This window comes from Girardinichthys multiradiatus, chromosome 17 (genome assembly GCF_021462225.1).
Source record: "Girardinichthys multiradiatus isolate DD_20200921_A chromosome 17, DD_fGirMul_XY1, whole genome shotgun sequence".
In the NCBI taxonomy this organism is placed as follows: domain Eukaryota; kingdom Metazoa; phylum Chordata; class Actinopteri; order Cyprinodontiformes; family Goodeidae; genus Girardinichthys; species Girardinichthys multiradiatus.
The window spans coordinates 883,438-903,009 of record NC_061809.1 but is presented as its reverse complement, the minus strand read 5'-3'; the positions used below and the strand labels follow the sequence as shown (position 1 = coordinate 903,009).

The following is a 19,572-nucleotide window of genomic DNA, read 5'->3' as shown; positions in this document are numbered from 1 at the left end:
AATCCCAATCCCATATTAATTCATATGATTTAATATTACACTGGTCCACCCTTTGCATCTATACCAGCTTTAATTCTTATAGGAATGCTTTCCAGAGGGTTTAGGAGTCTGTTTATGGGAATACTCGGCCACTTTTCCAGAAGAGCATTGGTAAGGTCAGACACTGATGTTGGATGTGATGGCCTGGCTTACTCAAATTCATCCTAAAAGTGCTCTATCAAGTTGAAGTCAGAATGCTGTGCAGTCCTGTGATGTTCTCAGTCATCCATGTCTTTATGGAGCTTGCTTTGTGCATTGGTGTGCAGTCACGTTGAAACAGGAAGGAAGCCATCTCCAAACTGTTTCCACTAACCCAGACTTGTTCACTGGATTGCCAGAAGAAAGGCATGTCACTGCATCTCTACCCAGACAGACCGCTGGACTTTAGACACCTCTAGCCACAGTATTAACTGGAACCCTTGAATTCAATGTTTTGGAGTGGTGACCCAATACGTTTGGCAATGTAGTTCATGCATCATTTTCAGATCAAATCCTAATACAACCTTTATTTGTCATCCTAAATATGGAGGATCCAGCACTGATGATTACAGATTGCAGACCAGGCAAATGTAGCAATGACACCAGTAGCATAACAATAAAACAGGAGTGTTATCAGAGTGCAAAAACAGTTAAACAGTGATGTAACAGAAATTCTTTCTCTAACCAGGAGCATCCAATAATCTTGTATATATTAGTAAACAGAAGCCAAAGTCTCAAACATCAAATCATTTACCTTTAACTAGCAGGAGTTTGTAGTAAACACACAGTTTGGAGGGAAATCGTGTTTTAAGGGATAGCTGTTGTGATACAATCAAATTTGTCTTCCCTGAATTAATGTGTAAGATTTTTGCCTTTATTCACATATGTTGTGAAATTAGAATTCAGTGTCGGCAAAATATATTTTACCGACACTTTGCATTAGTTTTACTTATGTTTTAGACTGTAGTCGCTATGAACAATCTAAGAATAATAGTTTTTGTCGAATTCTGCTGTTTCTTTGGATCATTATAAAGTTTCTTTCCTTGCTTCAGTTTAAATGTTGAAACTAGTAAACAATACAAGCTATTCCCATTGTACAACTGGAAACTAACAAATTTGCAACCTATAGATGACTTATAATAGATATGGTGCACTTCCTAGGTTTACTTTCAGCTGCTTTGCACAGCAGCAGCAGTCCTGCAGGTAGGCAAAAAAAACATCACAAAGCTTTATTATAATATTCTACCCTGAACCTCAGACCTGAATGGGAATGGTATCGTCTGCCGCTGAGACTGATGTTCCTGAGAATGAGTTCAGAACCAAAAAGCATAATGGTAGATACAGCTGACATGCATTTTGGAGAGAAAAGGAGAGTGTCAATTACATTCTTTCTTAAAAAAATGCAAATGAAAATTACAGATCTAGTGAAAGCTGTACTTACTATTAATCTGATTGCCATAATGAAGTTGGTTTAAAAAAGAAAAAAGCTTAGGAATGTTGTATTTGTGGGAATGTCTCGACTTGGTCTGTAAAGTGCGATAAAAACAGTCACTCTTACTTTCTGCTTTGATTAAGAACAAAATTAATTACCTTTTATTTCAGCGAATAATAAAAAAATAGAAAAATTCTAAAACACACAAAAAAACATTGTAGCTGCAGAGCCTCCAGGCAATGGAAATGATGAGGGCCAACAGTGTCCTATGTGGACCGTTTCTCCACGCCCTGTTTGATCCCAAGGACCAGATGAACGAACCAGTTGATCTGAACCATCCAGCCTTTCTCCCGGCAGATCTCGATCTGGTCCAGCAGGTGGCGCTGTGCCTCGTCCTCGCTGCGGCCAACAGTCAGTGCCTCACGGATGTACTCGATGTCCTCCTTGCTGGTCAGCTGCGGCATACCTGAGTTTGATTTTTCAAAGATACAACTTCCAGTTGAGACTAACCATAAAGCAGCAGAGAAAAATGTATGGTGCGTTTGTATTTCGATATGCAAAAGTATTCACACCCACTTTTTCACATTTTGTTACAGTCACAAACTTCAACGTGTTTTATTGGGACTTTATGTGATAGACCAACACTAAGCACTGCATAATTATGGCCATTTGTATTCAGCCCCCTTTAATCTGATACCCAAAATAAAATACAGTGCCAGCAATTTGGTAAGTTTCGATCAAAAGAAAAAGTATGAATACGTATTTTTTCATTCAGCTGTAAATAAAGAACTTAAACATATTCTGACATTTTAATATTATCAACATGTTCTGGAATTTCAAGAAGCAACCAGTAGAGAAACACCAACTTTACGCAACTCAGTACCAGTGTGCTCTTGAATATCTGCTGCTATACAGCCTCTCATGGCATTATGGGTCAGTTGAACATTAAAGTCAGCTGGATTTGCTCTTTGGCTGATTTTTTTCTCCTTAGCACTGTAATGTTGACATCATTTCAGGTGAATGATTAAGTTTAGTGTAGGGCTACCTTAGCTCAGTTGAACACTGCTAATAAAAAGCGTTGGTTCTGTCCACCTTTCTTTTTTTATAGTCCCTGTGGCTGAATAAGAAAGCATATCGTTCCTAAATAGTACACCTTAGTAAAAGCTGGGAGTACTGCCTTTTCGTGTCTACACACGTGGACAACATTGTTGGTACCCCTCGGTTAATGACAGAAAAACCCACAATGGTCACAGAAATAACTTGATTCTGACAAAGGTAATAATGAATAAAGATTCTATGAATTTTTACGGCTCTTTGAGGAAACCTTCATAATATAAGCTATAACAACATTTAATTTCCCTTTGGGATTAATAAAGTATTTTTGAATTGAATTGAATTGAATGAAAGTCAACAAATAAAAGTCAGACGTTGCTTTTCAAATATGCTTCAACAGAATTATTAAAAAAAATAAATTCTTAAAACAGGCCTGGACAAAAATGATGGTACTCCTGAAAATAACGAGACCAAAGGGACGTGTTAATTCAGGGTGTCCATTAATCAGCATCACAGGTCTCTACATTCTTGTAATCAATCAGTGGGTCTATATATAGGGCTACAGGTAGTCACTGTGCTGTTTGGTGACATGGTACCACACTCAACATGGACCAGAGGAAGGGAAGGAAAGAGTTGTCTCAGGAGATTAGAAAGAAAATTATAGACAAGCATGTTAAAGGTAAAGGTTATAAGACCGTCTCCAAGCAGCTTCATGTTCCTGTGACTACAGTTGCACATATTCAGAAATTTAAGACCCATGAGACTGTAGCCAACCTCCATGGACGTGGCTGCAGGAGGAACATTGATGACAAAACAAAGAGACGGATAATATGAACGGTAAGAAAAGATCCCAGAAAAACTTCTACAGACGTTAAAGGTGAACTTCAAGTTCAAGGAACATCGGTGTCAGATCGCAACATCCGATGTTGTTTGAGGCAAAGTGGACTTAATGGGAGACGACCAAGGAGACCATTGTTGTAAACAAATCATGAAAAAGCCAGACTGAAATTTACCAAACTACATGTTGACAAGCAACAAAGCTTCTGGGAGAATGTCCTATGGACAGATGAGACAAAAATTTAACACTTTGACAAGGCACATCAGGTCTATGTTCGCAGACGGAAAAATGAAGCATATGAAGAGAAGAACATTGTCCCTACTGTGGAACATGGAGGAGGTTCTGTTATGTTCTGGGGCTGCTTTGCTGCATCTGGTACAGGGTGTCTTGAATCTGTGAAGGGTATTATGAAATCTCAAGACTATCAAGAGATTCTAGAGAGAAATGTGCTGCCTAGTGTCAGAAAGTTTGGTCTCAGTCGCAGGTCATGGGTTTTGCAACAGGATAATGACCCAAAACACACAGCTAAAAACACCCAAGAATGGCTAAGAGGAAAACATTGGACTATTCTGAAGTGGCCTTCTATGAGCCCTGACCTAAATCCTATTGAGCATCTTTGGAAGGAGCTGAAACATGCCGTCTGGAAAAGGCACCCTTCAAACCTGAGACAACTGGAGCTGTTTGCTCATGAGGAGTGGGTCAGAATATCTGCTGAGAGGTGCAGAAGTCTCACTGACAGTTATAGGAATCATCTGATTGCAGCGATTGCCTCAAAAGGTTGTGCAACAAAATATTAAGTTAAGGGTACAGTCATTTTTGTCCAGGCCTGTTTCATGAGTTTATTTTTTTAAATAATTCTGTTGAAGCATGTTTGAAAACCAATGTCTGACTTTCATTTTTTCATTTGCATAGAATTTTTATTCATTATTACCTTTGTCAGATTCAAGTTATTTCTGTGACCATTGTCCTCGTGTGTATGGACATCCTGGACCAAAAGGCCTGTACTACAAGTTATTGGTATGATTACATGTAGCATTACATACTACAGTCTAAATGCAGCTGTTCTGCCTCTGAGAATTAAGTAACCAAGAGGCCCACGATAACTCAGTTGGCAGAATATGTTGGCAGGACAGCTAGCGGCAAGAGGAAAACCACTGTTGAAAGAAAACCATAAGAAGCCACAGTTTGCCACAAACTATGTAGGAGACACAGATTAAATGTGGAAGAATGTGTTCTGGTTTTAGACCTCCCTGTGAACTGCCTTGTGTGGAAGAAACACTATACTGCACATCACTATGAACACACTGGTTCACTCTGTGACATGGTGGTGGCAACATCATGTTGTGGGGGTGCTTTTCTTTAGCACGACAAGTGCACGACGCACTTTACAAGATAAAATGTGAAAAACCTCAAGTGGTATGAATACTTTTGTAAGGCAGAAGTCGTACCAGTCATCAGCATCATTGAAAAAAGAATGATGAGCAGGTTGGTGTGGTGCCGAAGAGCGAGGTAAGCCTTCACGCATACATCCTACAACAAAGTGGAAAAATGAAGAAAATCTGTTTAGTTTCTGATTGAATCTAAACATTTTACTTCATTTACATGAACAACAAAAAAAAAAAGTCTTGCACCTGGAAGTTCTGGAAGTGTGGGCTGCTTTTCTTTCCCGATGTTCCCATGACATACAGGAAGTCCGGTGTGAGCACGAACGGAACCCACTCTTTGCTGATTCCCATGAAACTTTTATAATTCCCCAGGATGTGACCAAAGTCGATGTGAAATAGATTCCCTGCAGAAACAGAGGAAATTCATTTGCATGCCCTTTCAGCTGATGGTATGTTGGGTTTTTTTGTCCCGCTGTAAGATGCAAACACAGACAGAACATTACCCGATTCTGTGATCATAATGTTGTCATTGTGACGATCTCCGATCCCAAGGACGTAGGTGGCCACGCAGTATCCACCACAGGAATACAGAAACCTCTTCACAGCCTGATGGAACTACACACACAGAGGAAAACTGTGTCACAATAAGTTTTTATTAATTTAGTTTTTGAAGGAAAAACATGCAGCCACACAATGAGGTTGCAGGTGTTCCAGCTGAATGTGTGAGTGTTGTTGTGGCAGGATGAACCTGAAGCCTTGCTTCCTTCCTGTCAGTAACTAAGCCATTTCCTCCTATTTGATAAACAAGCCTGCTGCAGGAAACTAAGCAACAACTTTGATTACATAATGCAACTAGTGTGTACAGTGGTGCAGCAAAAGTCTCTATACCCGCAAACATTTTCACATTTTCTTAGGTTAGAGCCACAAAATTTGATGTGTTTTTCATGACCGATTAGAATAATATTTTACATAACTATGAAGTGGAAGAAATAATGATGTATCTTTATGAGACTGTCCTACAACAACAGAGTGTCTTCAGTCAGAGGCTTCTACAGATCTGCTGTAAGACGGACGCTACAGGAGATCCTTCACACCCACAGCCATCAGCATCTACAACAGCTCTTTGAAGAAACCTGCATAACAGGAGCTAAAACAACATTTAATTTACCTTTGGGATTAATAAAGTATGTTTGAATAGAATTTTGAATTTGAATGTGCTTTTAAGCAGCTGAAGAGTCATATAAAGCATGTATGATATCATAATTTAGGTTGGGGGATATTTATTTGGTTATATTTGCTCAGCACTGCCCCTGCTGGTCATTCTGTATTGTGTAAAAACATGCAGCTAATTATTTGCACAGCTGAGATGAGCACCTTGTCTTCGCTGACACACTTGTCCCGCAGCCACTGATACAGGATTTCGTCCTTAAACGCCCCAGTGCTTCCAACGACACTCTGCTGGATGTTAGCGATAGTGGTGGCATCCTTGACAATCTCAATCATTCCTACAGGGATGAGGCAATAAAGACAGAACCGAGTGTTAGGAGATGAGCAACTACAGGTCAACAGGAATGAGGAAAATGTTTTGGCTTGTTTTCTGTTAAACTTCAATACATTGGATTAAACAAATGTTATAATCAGACAAAAATAACCCGAGTAAATCCAAAAAGCTGTATTTAAATGATGATTTAAATTATTAAGGAGAATAGCTAACCAAACACATAAAAAGTCCCCCTTCTTTATCTTTAAATTAAATGTCATGAATCATATTTACTGGTTAATTCACCAGCTACAGTCCTGATTAACACCTGACCTGTACAATCAAGAAATTCCTTAAATAAAACTCTGTGACAAAATGAAGCAACACATCACAACCTGATCTAAAGGAGTTCAAGCTGGCAAAGCTATTTTAAATCTTTGAGACCTCAGGGAACCACTGTGGGAGACTAAATGGGGGAGACGGACGAATGGAAATAAGTGAGACTGTGGTAACCCTTCCAAGGAATGGCCGGGCTTACAAAATCTTTCCAAGAGCTCATTGATAACATATCCACGGGGGGTCACCAAAAAACACAAAACAACTTCTAAGGCAATGCCTTAGTAAAGGTCAGAGTTCATGAATCAACAATAAGAAAAAGACTGGGCAAAAATGGCATCCATGGGAAGAATTCCAAGGAGAAAACAAAGCCCCGTCTAATATTTGCCAAAAACAGCTTGATGATCCCCAATATTCTGTTGATGGATGAGAGAAAAGTGGAATCTACAAGGTGAGGTCCCATTACATCTGCCGTAAAACTGACACAGCATTTCAGAGAAAGAGCATCATACAAAGAGTCAAACTAGGTGGTGGTTTGCGTGATGACCATGGACTGGTTTGCTTTAGGGACTGGACAACTTGTCATAGTTGATGGAACCATGAGTTCTGCTCTCTATCCAAATATCCTAAAGTAGAAGGTCCAGCCAACAGTGTAGGACCTTAAACTCATATTTACTTGAGTTATCCAGCAGGACAATAATCAGAAGTAAAAAAAAAAAAAAGCCTTTTAATGTCTAGCATGACGTTAAAGGCTGTTCATGCTCAAAAGGCGTCCAATAATTTTGCAAAGAAAAGCGGATCGGAAATCTATGACCTCCAAGGGTAGCACAACCAGTTATTTGGTATATATAAAATCTGGTTCACTCAGATCTAAAATCTGAGCAACAGACAAAAATAGAGAAAAGAAAGATTTAAGAGTGTAACAGAGTTTAACTGACCTATCCTGTTGCCGGTGGAGATGCAGCCATACGGTAAGAGGCACAGGTCCAGAGACTCTGTCTCCCAGATCGACTCCATGATGAGCAGAATCTAAGAAGACGGAAGCTGATGTGTATAGAGGATTTCATGTAACTCTTTGCTCTGTAAAAATGTTCTGCTGACTTACCTGCAGGATGAGCATGTCCTGTCTGAGGTCATCTCCATCCTTGAAAATAATGCCTATGGGGTCTTTGGACAGCGTGGTCGGGTCAGCCCTTTTGAACTGCAGCCACAGCGGCTTCTTCTTGGACGCCATCACCTTGCACTGCTCGATCTGCATGCACAGAAAAAAACGGTTTTGTTTCAGTGTTGGTCCTATGGCTGCAGGCGTGTGTGTATGAGTGAGTTTTGCCCTCACCAGCAGAGCTCCAGCTCTTAGTCCTGGATCATAAGGGACTCGGAAACTTTCTGGCAGGCCAGATGACTGCAGGGTCTCCAGTTTCTGACGCAGCTGAAACACAACTGACAATCACACAGCACACACACACACACACATTGTTAAAGTACGCATGCTTTCATCTTTCCATGCAGTGCCTTGAAAAAGTATATATTCTCTGAACGGTTTTCCATGATGTCTTTTACTGAGAAATAATCTGATAGACCAACACAATTAGTGGATATTTGTGACTTAAAAGAAAAAGGATACACAGATTTCTACATTTTTTAGAACTAAAATTCTGAAAATTGGAGCCTGCATTTGCATTCTGACCAGCATCCCTGCTGAAGAGAAGCCTCCCCAAAGCATGACGTTTTCACCACTATGTATCACTGCAATGTGGTTGTTCACGGTGATGTGTAGTGTTAGTTTAGAAACTAATCTACTGAGAATAAACTCACAGTGGTTGACTATTTCCCAAATAAGCTTTTTAAGGAAATTGGTTGAACTGAATTTGATTTTAATTTAATCAAATTAAAGGGGGTCTAAATACAAATAAATGCAAGACACACTTCAGAGATAAAGATCCAATACACTGAAGTTCACTTTAAAGGGAAAAAATGTAGAAAGATTATATGGGAGGGAATACCTTAAGTAATCGAATCATCCTCATAAATTTCTCTGAAGACCCAAAGAATATAAAGAACTGATGCATAAGTCACATGGTGTAAGTTGTTTTTCACCTTACCTTGTGCTGTGATGTCATATTTGTCGGCATACATTGCTTTAATCTCACGCGTGACCTTCTGAAGGGCCTCAGTCATCTCCACCTGGAGAGCATCAAGCTTTTTAATAACTAAACTCTGAATACAAAGCTAGTATGTGACATCCTACACAGAGTGTGTAAGAGTTCAGTTCAAAACAGATGAAACATCTGGTGAAACAGGGTGCCGTGCTTTCATATATAGAACAAATACTCCAAAGGACACCTTCAGAAACCTTAACTGCTGCAGTTTATTTTATCTCTCACTAATATACAGTGGCTTGTAAAAGTATTCATACCCCTTGAACTTTTCCACATAGTGTCACATTACAACTACAACATAAATATATTTTATTGGAATTTTATGTGAAAGACAAACACAAAGTGGTAAACAATTGTGAAGTGGAATAAAAATTATACATGATTTCTTTTTTTTTTTTACAAACCAAAAACTAAAAAGGCCATTGTGCAAAAGTATTCAGCCCCCCTGAGCCAATACTTTGTGGAACCACCTTTTGCTGCAATTACAGCTGCAAGTCTTTAGGGTATGTCTCCACCAGCTTTTCATGTCCAGTGACTGAAATTTATGCACATTCTTCTTTGCAAAACAGCTCAAGCTCAGGCAGATTAGATGGAGAGTTTGTTAAAAGCAGTTTTCAGGTCTTGCAACAGATTCTCGATTGGGTTTAGGTCTGGACTTTAACTGGGCCATTCCAACACATCAATATGTTTTGTTTTAAACCATTCCATTGTAGTCTGGCTTAGGATCATTGAACCTCCGCCCCAGTCTCAAGTCTTTTGTAGAGTCCAACAGGTTTTCTTCCAAGATTGCCCTGTATTTGACTCCATCCATCTTCCATCAACTCAGACAACCTTCCCTGTCCCTGCTGAAGAGAAGCACCCCCAGAGCATGATGCTGTCACCACCATATTTGACAGTGGGGATGGTGTGTTCAGAGTGATGTGTCGTGTTAGTTCTCCGCCACACATAGCATTTTGGCCAAAAAGTTAAATTTTGGTCTTGTCTGACCAAAGCAGCTTCTTCCACGTTTGCTCCGTCCCCACATGGCTTCTGGCAAACTGCAAACGGGACTTCTTACGCTTTTCTTTTAACAATGGCTTTCTTCTTGCCACTCTTCCATAAAGACCACATTTGTGCAAAGCACGACTAATAGTTGTCGTGTGGACAGATTCCCCCACCTGAGCTGTGGATCTCCGCAGTTCATCCAGAGTCACCATGGGCCTCTGGCTGCATCTCTGATCAGTGCTCTCCTTGTTGGGCCTGTAAGTTTAGGTGGACAGCTTTATCTTGGTAGGTTTACAGTTGGGCCATACTCTTTCCATTTCCGGATGATGGATTAAACAATGCCCCGTGAGATATTCAAAGCTTGAGAAATCTTTTTATAGCCTAAGCCTGCTTTAAACTTCTCCACAACTTTATTCCTGACCTGTCTGGTTGTTCCTTGGACTTCATGATGCTGTTTGCTCCACAATATTCTCTTAACCAACCTCTGAGACCGTCACAGAGCAGCTGTATTTATACTGAGATTAAATTACACACAGAGGTGGACTCTATTTAATCATTAGCAATCATCAGGCAACTTCTGAAGGCAATTGATTGCACTTAGAGTAAAGGGGGCTGAATACTTTTACAAGCCACTGTAAATGTATCTACTAAGTACCACAGTAGTACTGATTAAGGATCATTTGTGATTATTGTATTTAAAGAGGGACACTCTTCAGTTTTCTTCTTTGTTTCATCAGCAGCCATCACCTGCTTTCTGAAGTCCTGAAGCATGTTCTCCCCACAGCCTCTGAGGTAGGCCTCCAGCAACACTGCATACCTCTGCTGGTAGTGCATGGACTGGGCAATCTCGCTCCGCAAGAACCAGAAGAGAAAATGACCGATACGTTTACTCTGTGAAGACGAATAAAAAAAATATACCAGGAAATCCAAGTTTATTTTAGGCTAAATGTCAATTTCACACTAAAAAAACCAGTGAGTCATTTTTATTCCCCCTGTACATTTTCACTTCCCTATAACTCACAGGGTTAGGGTCAACTCTCCACACCCAAAGGGCACTGTTCCGGAAATCTTGTCGTTCATTTAGATTCAACTTTGCAACCTAATTCATGCTAACATAGTGGAGCATTTTCTCTTCTATATTATAATAAAAACACATATTCTAATAGTAGCAACAGTGTGTAAAGTGTTAGCACAAGGGCACTGTTGCTTGTTGAACTTACCCTTAAAGCTCTCTTCAGCAGGAACCTAACCAGGGCACTGTCGTGGTAGGGCTCAAACTTCACCGCCTGCAGGAGATGTACACACAAGCATATCTATTTAGTACAACGCAATTTCTTTTTTTATTAACATTCACTGTATATACACAAGAATGACCATATTATAATGACTGTATTATAGTAAAGAAAGATTAAGATTAATATAAGAAATTGTGTTTAGGTTTTGGTTCCAAAATATACTGCTGTTCCCTGGAAGGTAAATGATAGCTCTAGAAATTAATAAACCATTAAATAAAATTTAATGATATCTATAAACAGGTTCTAACTTGCTAAAAGTTGTACTGTTTGCAGATGACACAAGTGTATTGTGTTGTAAAAAGGATTTAATTCAACTACTGCAGACAATGTTAATGAGTTGGTTTGATGCTCATAACAGGTCTTCAAATCGAATCTATTTTGGAGAATTTAATCTCACTTAAAACAAGACTTTTGATTAATGATGGTTGAACTACAAATATCTGAAAACAAATGTCTTAGAGTAATTCTAGGCACCAAATTACATTTACTAAGGATTTGTTACATAATGATGAAAAAAAGGACATATTTAGACAAATGGATATTTGATATCCATTTTAACAAAACAGAAAAAATCAAATCAAATAAACAATACAAACTGAAGGAAATACACATTTATTTTGGTATCATACAAAGAAGTGTTTCTCGTGAGTAGTAGACAAAGACAGCGGTGTCAAAAGTGTGGCCTGTGGGCCATTTGAGGACCCTGGACAGATTTTGTGTGGTCTCTAAAAACCCAGGTGGTTGATGCTGATGGAGACCATTTTCAATTAAGGCAAAATTATGAATCTCAAATCTGCTTTAATGAATTTATTAAATTTGGCTAAATCCACCAAGCATTTTCAAAGAAAGAGTGACCCACATGTTCTTATTGCTGAGAATAGAATACTTTTTAAGATTTTTATTATGATCGAACCCAAAAGGATTTGCAAACTGATTGCCTTTGTTTTAATAAGGCAAATGTGCCAAACCTTTTTTAGAATTTATATCTGCAATGATGTACACATCCCTTTTCCCAAAAAAAAAAAAGAAATCAGCCGACCGTATTTGTTTACTTAAAATATCGCATGCTTAGTTTATTGTTGAGCAGGTACAAATTATTCACAATATAATTTTTTGTGATTTTATTTATTTATTTTGGCTCAATAGTACATTTGATTTGACTATTTTGGCCTACATGAAGAAACCTTTGGAAATCACCGGAATGAAGACAACCTCATGTTTATTCCTACTTAAAATAGCTAAAACTCTGTTCTAACCTCAGACATTTGGCTTCATGCTCCAGAGTGTTGAAGTGAGAGAAAACACCATGGTGAGGTCCAAAGAGCTGTGTGGGAACAAAGAGCTTTGTTCTCTATGAAAAAATGAACAGACGTAAGACTGAAAAAAACATTTACAAAGGCCAGGACTTCTAGAATAATGATCTTTGGAGTTTAATTGGAATTATCTCAACACCAGGGCAGAGAACATGTTTGACATAAACACGGCATTCCAGAAAAATACCCTCATACCTAATGTGAAGCACTGAAGTGGAAGTATCATAGTTTGGGGATGCTTTAATACAGAAGGACATGGCCAGCTCACCATCATATAATCCACTATGAATTCCACCATATATCAGAGAGGGCTTGATGAAACACAAGCTGTTAGAGTGAGAGGTGTCCTAACTTTTTTCTATTTTAGTGTTTAGCTGTAATAAAATCAATTTCTTTCTTTCCAGAGATAAATAAAAAGATGATGAGGGATCAATATGTGAACATTTCTCTTGAACAAACTGATATTTACCAGGACTTCTGTAATTTTCCATGACAGCACAATACAATAAGTAGACAAAGCTTATATCTGTCTAAAGCTCCAGAATTCTGAAATATATGGCTAATATAAAAGTCTTATCAGTGATAAACAGCCGCATCTCATAAAAACTCTGGATTACTATGTTTTAAAAGTCCTCCTGTTGACGTTTGACCTGGAAGTGGCTTTATTTTCAGAAAACAAGTCCGCAACCCGCACACAGTCTGTGTTAATACAGGAGACCAAGTAAGTTATGTAACTTTAAAAAGGACCTAATGATTTCACATAATTACCTTAAACATACTGGGTTTAGAGGGCTCAGCGTGACTGTGCAAATCTTGGACTGTAGGAATGAAGGAAGTAAAAACAGACAGCCTATTGTGCTCACCCAGTGGGATTTATGGGGATTTTGAGCTGAAATTCTGTCAAATCTCTTCTGCAAGATAATTATAGAAAATAATTGTTTCCTTCTCTTTAACATAAAATGCATGCGTCACTTACTTTACACAGTAATGAAATCAAAACATCAGTGTTTTCATTTTGCTGCTGATTTTTCTGTTCTATCAGTCAGTGCCACATTGCAGCATTCAAAAATAGATCAGACAGAATGACATACACACTATCTTATAAGTCAGTCTAACACCTTTGCAGAGCAGCCTGTCCTTTGGAAATCAGTATTTCAAAAAGAAAACTTATATAAATATTCAATAATAATCCTCCATTAAAATGCACAGCATGCAGAGATCAAAGTATGAGGGGAAGTCTCATTTTCCTCTCCAAGCAAAGGGCTCTTTGTTAGCCTCAGCTGATAATTCTTGCTCATGCAAAGCTGACCACAGAGTTAACTTTGGAAACACATTGGAAGGCAAACATGAGGTATGAGTCTGCTGACTGTTTCCACAAGTTTGTGGCTTGTGACTGTGAGTTGAGTGGAGCTTTCAATGAAATGAAAAATACTCAGAGTAAGTCTTTGTGCCAAGTTTATATATTAACTTATTACCTGACTCAGAATTCAAAATTCAGAAGCATCCATATTCGAAATACCAACAACAGAAGTACTTTGCATCCACACCAACTGCTTTCACTGACTTGCCTTAATAATTCTTGACTGATTATTATGAACGCCAATGACTATCGATGCATTATTGTTTGTGGAATATACTGTATATCAGGACCCCTATGCATTTTCAAGAATCTAGAGGTTTTAAAGTTAAAACTGCAGTAGAGAGTTCTGAGAAAACCGTGCACTTAGCCTGAAAACTTGAACAAGCACACCTTATAAGTCCCCTGCTTACTAGGGTCGTCATTGATGGCCCTAGTAAGCAGGGCCACCAATGACGGCAGATAAACAGCTATGGCACTTTCACTGGTAGGGGCAAAACATCAACAACATGCTTTACATTAACTATGGCCTGCCCATACTTTAACTACAAACTTGGTCCTCAAATCATTAGCACAGCGCAATTTAGCACAGCTGCAGCACACCAGCAATCTTGAGCTTGAACAATGGAGGAGGGGTGTGAGCAGCAGTACACGAGCGTGATTGACACTGCTAAGACATTCCTCCTTGCTCTAATTGGTTGCTTTTGCCCGGGAGTGGTGTATTTCTGCAAAAGGCAGTAGGACCACTGAGAGGAGCCAGAGGAGCTTGATTTTTTCACAGATTACTTGTCCCATATGCTACTGTCAGGACATAGTGACAATTTTAATAAATATTTAAAAAATCCATTTTAACAAAAGTTCCCTACTGCAACTTTAAAATGCAAAAATATTAAGAGGAAAGAAAGAAGGAAGGAAGGAAGGATGGATGGATGGATGGATGGATGGATGGATGGATGATGGATGGATGGATGGATGGATGGATTTCTTTTTATATTTGATTTTTTTATACTTAAATTAAATTCCATAGTATTCCCATTCTTTTCCAGACTAGTTTGAATCCTTATCTTAAACCTATTTTCCCAGACATCAACTTTTCCACAACAGTCAACTTTCTTCTAACATTATTCTCCGCTTTCTAGAGACCCATATCTCCGGTGTATGTTTGCGGCACAGTTCTATTTCAGCAAGACATCCTACAGCGCAAAATTGATTAAATCCTACATTGTACAGTGCGACCTTGGTTGCTTTCATGAAGCTCTTACAGTGTGACATCAAAATATTTTATGAAAATAGAAATCACTCTTTGTGTTGGCCATAACAGCAAGATATAATTTAATTTGCATGTACTAATGTCGTCTGTAAGTCAGTGCGCACCAACACATTGTCATTTCATCCTATCCCACTTTCACATTGTATCCATCTTCAACTATTTATGTTTCTTAACAGTCGAGTATTTTTAATAAATTATGGAGATAAATAACCATTAAAGTGCTCAAACCTCAACTATAATTATTGCATATTATTTTCTGAAGATTATATGTTACATACTTTTATTAATTATTTTGCTCCTTATCTCTGTTTGAAAGTAACTATTATGAAACATGACAGATGAACTTTGCTCAAGCTGTAATCATTCCAGGTGAGCTCCTGCTGGGAAATAATGTTTATTGGAATTGAATAACCATATTTGCTTACAGTAAAACTATACACAGATTAAAAAAAAATTACTTTCAATCATCAGTTGTCCAAGCAAGGAGGTCATTTTCCCTAGGCAAGTACTTTTTGACGGGTAGTCAGTATAAAATGTTCCCCAAAATATCAAACGGCAGTGTTAAGATTGAACACAAACCCAGGTAGTTGTTTAAACAGCATTTATAAAACAAACCCGAAACATTAGGAGATCTGTCTGCAAGGATAGAGGCAAATATGATATTTCTCTTCAAGCTGGATCTCTGCCTGTGGAAAACCAAGATGGGTCATCATTGTTCATTACAAGCAATGGTTTAGCCTTTGGTGAAATTAACCCAGCAGGCAGTCAGAATGTAAAATATAGACTGTGCTAGTTGGAGAAAGAGAAATTTTCCCAACGCAGTACCAGTACTCTCAAAAGAGCCAATACTTCACCAGACTTTTGTTCATTGTCCATTTGTTTCAATGATGTAGGAATTCATTGTTCAATAGGAAAATAATGCAATTTGATCAGAAGACAACACAGGGTGTATCATGCTAGGCTATGTTATCTGAACTGATGAAGATTCCCTCACATCGGTATGCCAAATGCTGGAAACAGTGAGGAAAACCGAAAGCTTGACCTTTTTTTCTTATTTTTGGTTAAAAAAATATATTCAACCCCTTTGGTGGCACTCATAGGGCACTAAGATTTAATTCCCAGATGGGCAGTCGGCACGGCTAAAGCACCCTGTCCTGAGGCCACAATACACTGTGAGATTTAAACCTTTGATCCAAATACACGTGTGCTATTTAGAACAGTAACAGATCAACAGAAACACATTACCTTAGAAAAATGACAGTACTTAAAGTGCCACAACATTTCTTTAATGTCCTAAGATTTAAACCCATGTAACGCTCATTTTCAAACATTAGGTGGCAAGACAGTAAACTGTGTGACAGCAGCTGTAGGCATTTAAATTTTACTGCATGTTAAGTGATAAATCCAAAAAATGGCTAAGACAATACGATAATATAAGATGACCCACCTGGACAAGCTGGAGAAGATATCTAAGCACGTCATCATCCTCCAGTGTCTCCAGCTTCCGGACTGCCATTGAACGAACCTGGGCATCTGAGTAGTGGCAGTCTAGCAACTGCATTGCCAGACCAACATCCAGACCACTGAGGAGCAACAATAGGCCGGTAGGTCTAACAGATGATGTTACATTAACACTGTTAATGGATATATGCTGCGCAGTGTCAGTTTACCTGGTGTCCCATGCATAGCTACGGTCCAACAGACGATGAGTTGCCAGGACGTCTTCCTGTTTCCCCCATCTGACTGAGCCCAGCAGCTTTGGGTAAGCTCTACCCAAGATTATTAATAAATTAAGCAGAAAAACAATTGTAGTATAATACTGTGATATGCTTGGGATTCAAAATAAGTACCTGGGATCACGCATGCACTCATATCTGAAGTGCCACAGCAGTTCTTTGTCCTCTGGACTCAGCGGATGTAAAGGATCAGTAGACAGAATTGCCTCAAACTGCTTTTTTAGGTGGTTGGGCATCTCTCTCTGACCTCTCTCCCCTGCGTCACCCTCGTCGTTCCCAACTCCACAGTCCCGGCCCACTTCCCTGCTCTTGGGCAGCACCACCGGGTAGCAATACTTGTCCAACAAAATGGCAATGGCCATGGAGGACGCCTTGTCCGGGTTCGTGGCGGAGGTGAGCTTGTCCGCGTTGATGCTGCTGCTGCTCTCCTCGCTCTTCTCGGGCATCTTCCACATATGGAGGATAAACTCGCCTTGGCGGAGGAGGGAGCGGTGGTCGATCAGGAGCAGGTTGACGTAGTACAGGAGGCGGTTCTTGGTCTTTGCTAAAAGATGAACAAACAGGCGCAATGAAGCCTCTCTTGGCAGAGATACCTTGTAAATAATGCCAAATTCTAACTGGACTTTACCTTCAAGGCAGCCGGTTCCTGCTGTATTATCATGATAGGAGCCTCCTTTGGAGTTGGGTGTTTGGGGTTGCTTCCCACAGATCACCTGGATTTATTCGAAAGGTTCAATTAGATGCTTCCAGAACTAAGAATACCTTTCTAGCTAAACAGCTCTGCCCTAACACAATATCTTAGTTATTCTCCATCCTATTCTTTAATCTAATTTGGCTTCACCCCTTCAATTCATTGTCATCCTGAAAAATTAAAAGCTAAAGCCAAATAAAATGCTACTGAGTCTGAATAAGTAATGGAGGTAACCAGAATTTACCTGCAGGTTGAGGCGTGCCCCTTTAGGTAGGTCCTTGATCTTTATGTTAAACTCCAGCCAGCAGTTCCACAGCACTTCTTCATTAAACGTTTTGGAAGTAGTTCTTTCCTAAAAGATTTCACTGATGTCATTTAGGGTAACCCGGTTGCTACTCATAACTTGTAAACAGAACCCCACTTCAAGAAAATCTGAATGTTCCCTTTAATGGCCACATTACATCCAGGATTCAAAAGATGTTCACAGGAAACAGAGCACAATGTTTGCCAGGAATATTGTTTCAAATCTTTTCTCACTGCTATCGGCCTCAGTGTTTCTCATCCTTACACAGCATTAGAAATGATTAAGCTGATCATGCAAATTGAGAATTACAGCCTCCTGCTGCTTTACATTAGAATGTGTTTAACAGGAAGACTGCACGGTGGTTCATGGTTTCTAGTTAAGATGGAGCAGGAAACTATATTGTTAATGTATTCATACCACTTAATTAGTGACACATCTTATCACATTACAACCAATGTATTCTATTGTGATTTTATGTTATTGACCAACACAATCTAGTGCATAACTGTGAAGTGGAGAGATAAGTTGCTTTTTTTTTTTTTTACAAATAAAAATCTGAAAAAGGTGGTGTGCATTTCTATTTAGCAAGGAAAAAAGCATGGAAGTCAGCATAATGCTGCCACCACCGTGTTTTACAGAGGGGATGGTGCGTTTACAGCAATGTGCGGTTTAGGTTTTCGACCACACATAGCACTTTGTGTATTGGCCAGAAGGTTTATCTTGGATTTAATCGCTCCTCCAGAGTTCCTATGGGCATCTTGGCGGTTTCTCTGACCAATGCTCTCCTTGCCCAGTCTGTCAGTGTAGCTGGGTGGTCATGTCTTGGTAGTTTTGCAGATATTCATTGTTTCTTGTTTCCATGTCTGGATGATGTATTGCTTGTTGAATTAGTCAAAGTTCTGAATGTGTTATAACCTAATGCTGCTTTTAACCTTTCCATAAATACAAGAAGAAGCTGGAGAGCAAGTTCCAGCAAAACAATATCAGAGATGTGTGGTCAGGGATGAAGAAGATCACAGGCTTCAAGCAGAAGGATGATCAGACCGATGGAGGTCTGGACAGAGCCAATGAACTGAACACATTCTTCAATAGGTTCAGTTCAGAAACAAGCTTCGCATCCTCCTCTCCTGCTCACAGCCAAACAGACATTCCATCTTCCTTTGACCCACAGGAACCACAGCTGTCCAGTAACACCTCACATTTTTAATCTTCCAACTCAGCCCTAGACCCTTCTGCTTCTACATGTTTGCCTTCAACCATATCAGAAGATGCTGATGCTTCATTTGCTTCCCCCTTCCACCTGTGTGTCTCAAGAAGTCAAGTGAAGATGCAACTGGAGAGACTGAATCGGAATAAGGCTGCAGGTCCAGATCATGTCAGCCCTAGAGTCCTGAAGGCCTGTGCAGAGCAGCTCTGTGGGATTCAGCACCTCTTCAACCTTAGCCTGGCCCAGAAGAAGGTTCCGGTGTTGTGGAAGACCTCCTGTCTTGTTCCGGTACCAAAGAAAACTCACCCATCAGTCCTCAATGACTATAGACCTGTTGCCCTGACATCCCACATCATGAAGGTCATAGAGAGACTCCTGTTGTTCCACCTGAGTAAGCAAACAGTAAACCATCAGGATCCCCTTCAGTTTGGTTATCGCTGTGGAGTTGGAGTTGAAGATGCCATCATATACCTGCTTCAACAAACCCACTGTCATCTGGACAAAGACAGCAGCACTGTGAGGATCATGTTCTTTGATTTCTCCAGAACATTTAATACAAACCAACCTGATTTGCTTTGTCAGAAACTCCAGAAGACTCAGGTGGAGGCCTCAACAATCTCCTGGATCAAAGACCACCTGACAAACAGACCACAGTTTGTGAGACTGAAGGGTTGTGAGTCTAACCAGGTAGTCAGCAGCACAGGAGCACCACAG

At 39.6% G+C, this 19,572-nt stretch overlaps 1 protein-coding gene across 2 annotated transcripts in view; it reads right to left on the bottom strand.

Moving 5' to 3' along the window:
• Nucleotides 1–517: 517 nt before the first annotated feature.
• Nucleotides 518–19,572, bottom strand: part of pik3cg (phosphatidylinositol-4,5-bisphosphate 3-kinase, catalytic subunit gamma) — a 29,199-nt gene continuing 10,144 nt past the window's right edge. For both annotated transcript variants that reach the window (XM_047390341.1, XM_047390340.1), the window contains exons 9-24: nt 17,592–17,699; nt 17,285–17,369; nt 16,771–17,200; nt 16,591–16,689; nt 16,368–16,503; nt 10,906–10,971; nt 10,433–10,576; nt 8,645–8,726; nt 7,879–7,982; nt 7,648–7,794; nt 7,481–7,571; nt 6,101–6,231; nt 5,230–5,341; nt 4,973–5,130; nt 4,790–4,871; nt 518–1,916 (exon numbers count right to left, since the gene is read on the bottom strand). In XM_047390341.1, coding sequence (XP_047246297.1) covers nt 1,717–1,916; nt 4,790–4,871; nt 4,973–5,130; nt 5,230–5,341; nt 6,101–6,231; nt 7,481–7,571; nt 7,648–7,794; nt 7,879–7,982; nt 8,645–8,726; nt 10,433–10,576; nt 10,906–10,971; nt 16,368–16,503; nt 16,591–16,689; nt 16,771–17,200; nt 17,285–17,369; nt 17,592–17,699 — 2,175 coding nt within the window. In that variant the 3' untranslated portion in view covers nt 518–1,716. The remainder of the gene's footprint in view (nt 1,917–4,789; nt 4,872–4,972; nt 5,131–5,229; nt 5,342–6,100; nt 6,232–7,480; nt 7,572–7,647; nt 7,795–7,878; nt 7,983–8,644; nt 8,727–10,432; nt 10,577–10,905; nt 10,972–16,367; nt 16,504–16,590; nt 16,690–16,770; nt 17,201–17,284; nt 17,370–17,591; nt 17,700–19,572) is intronic.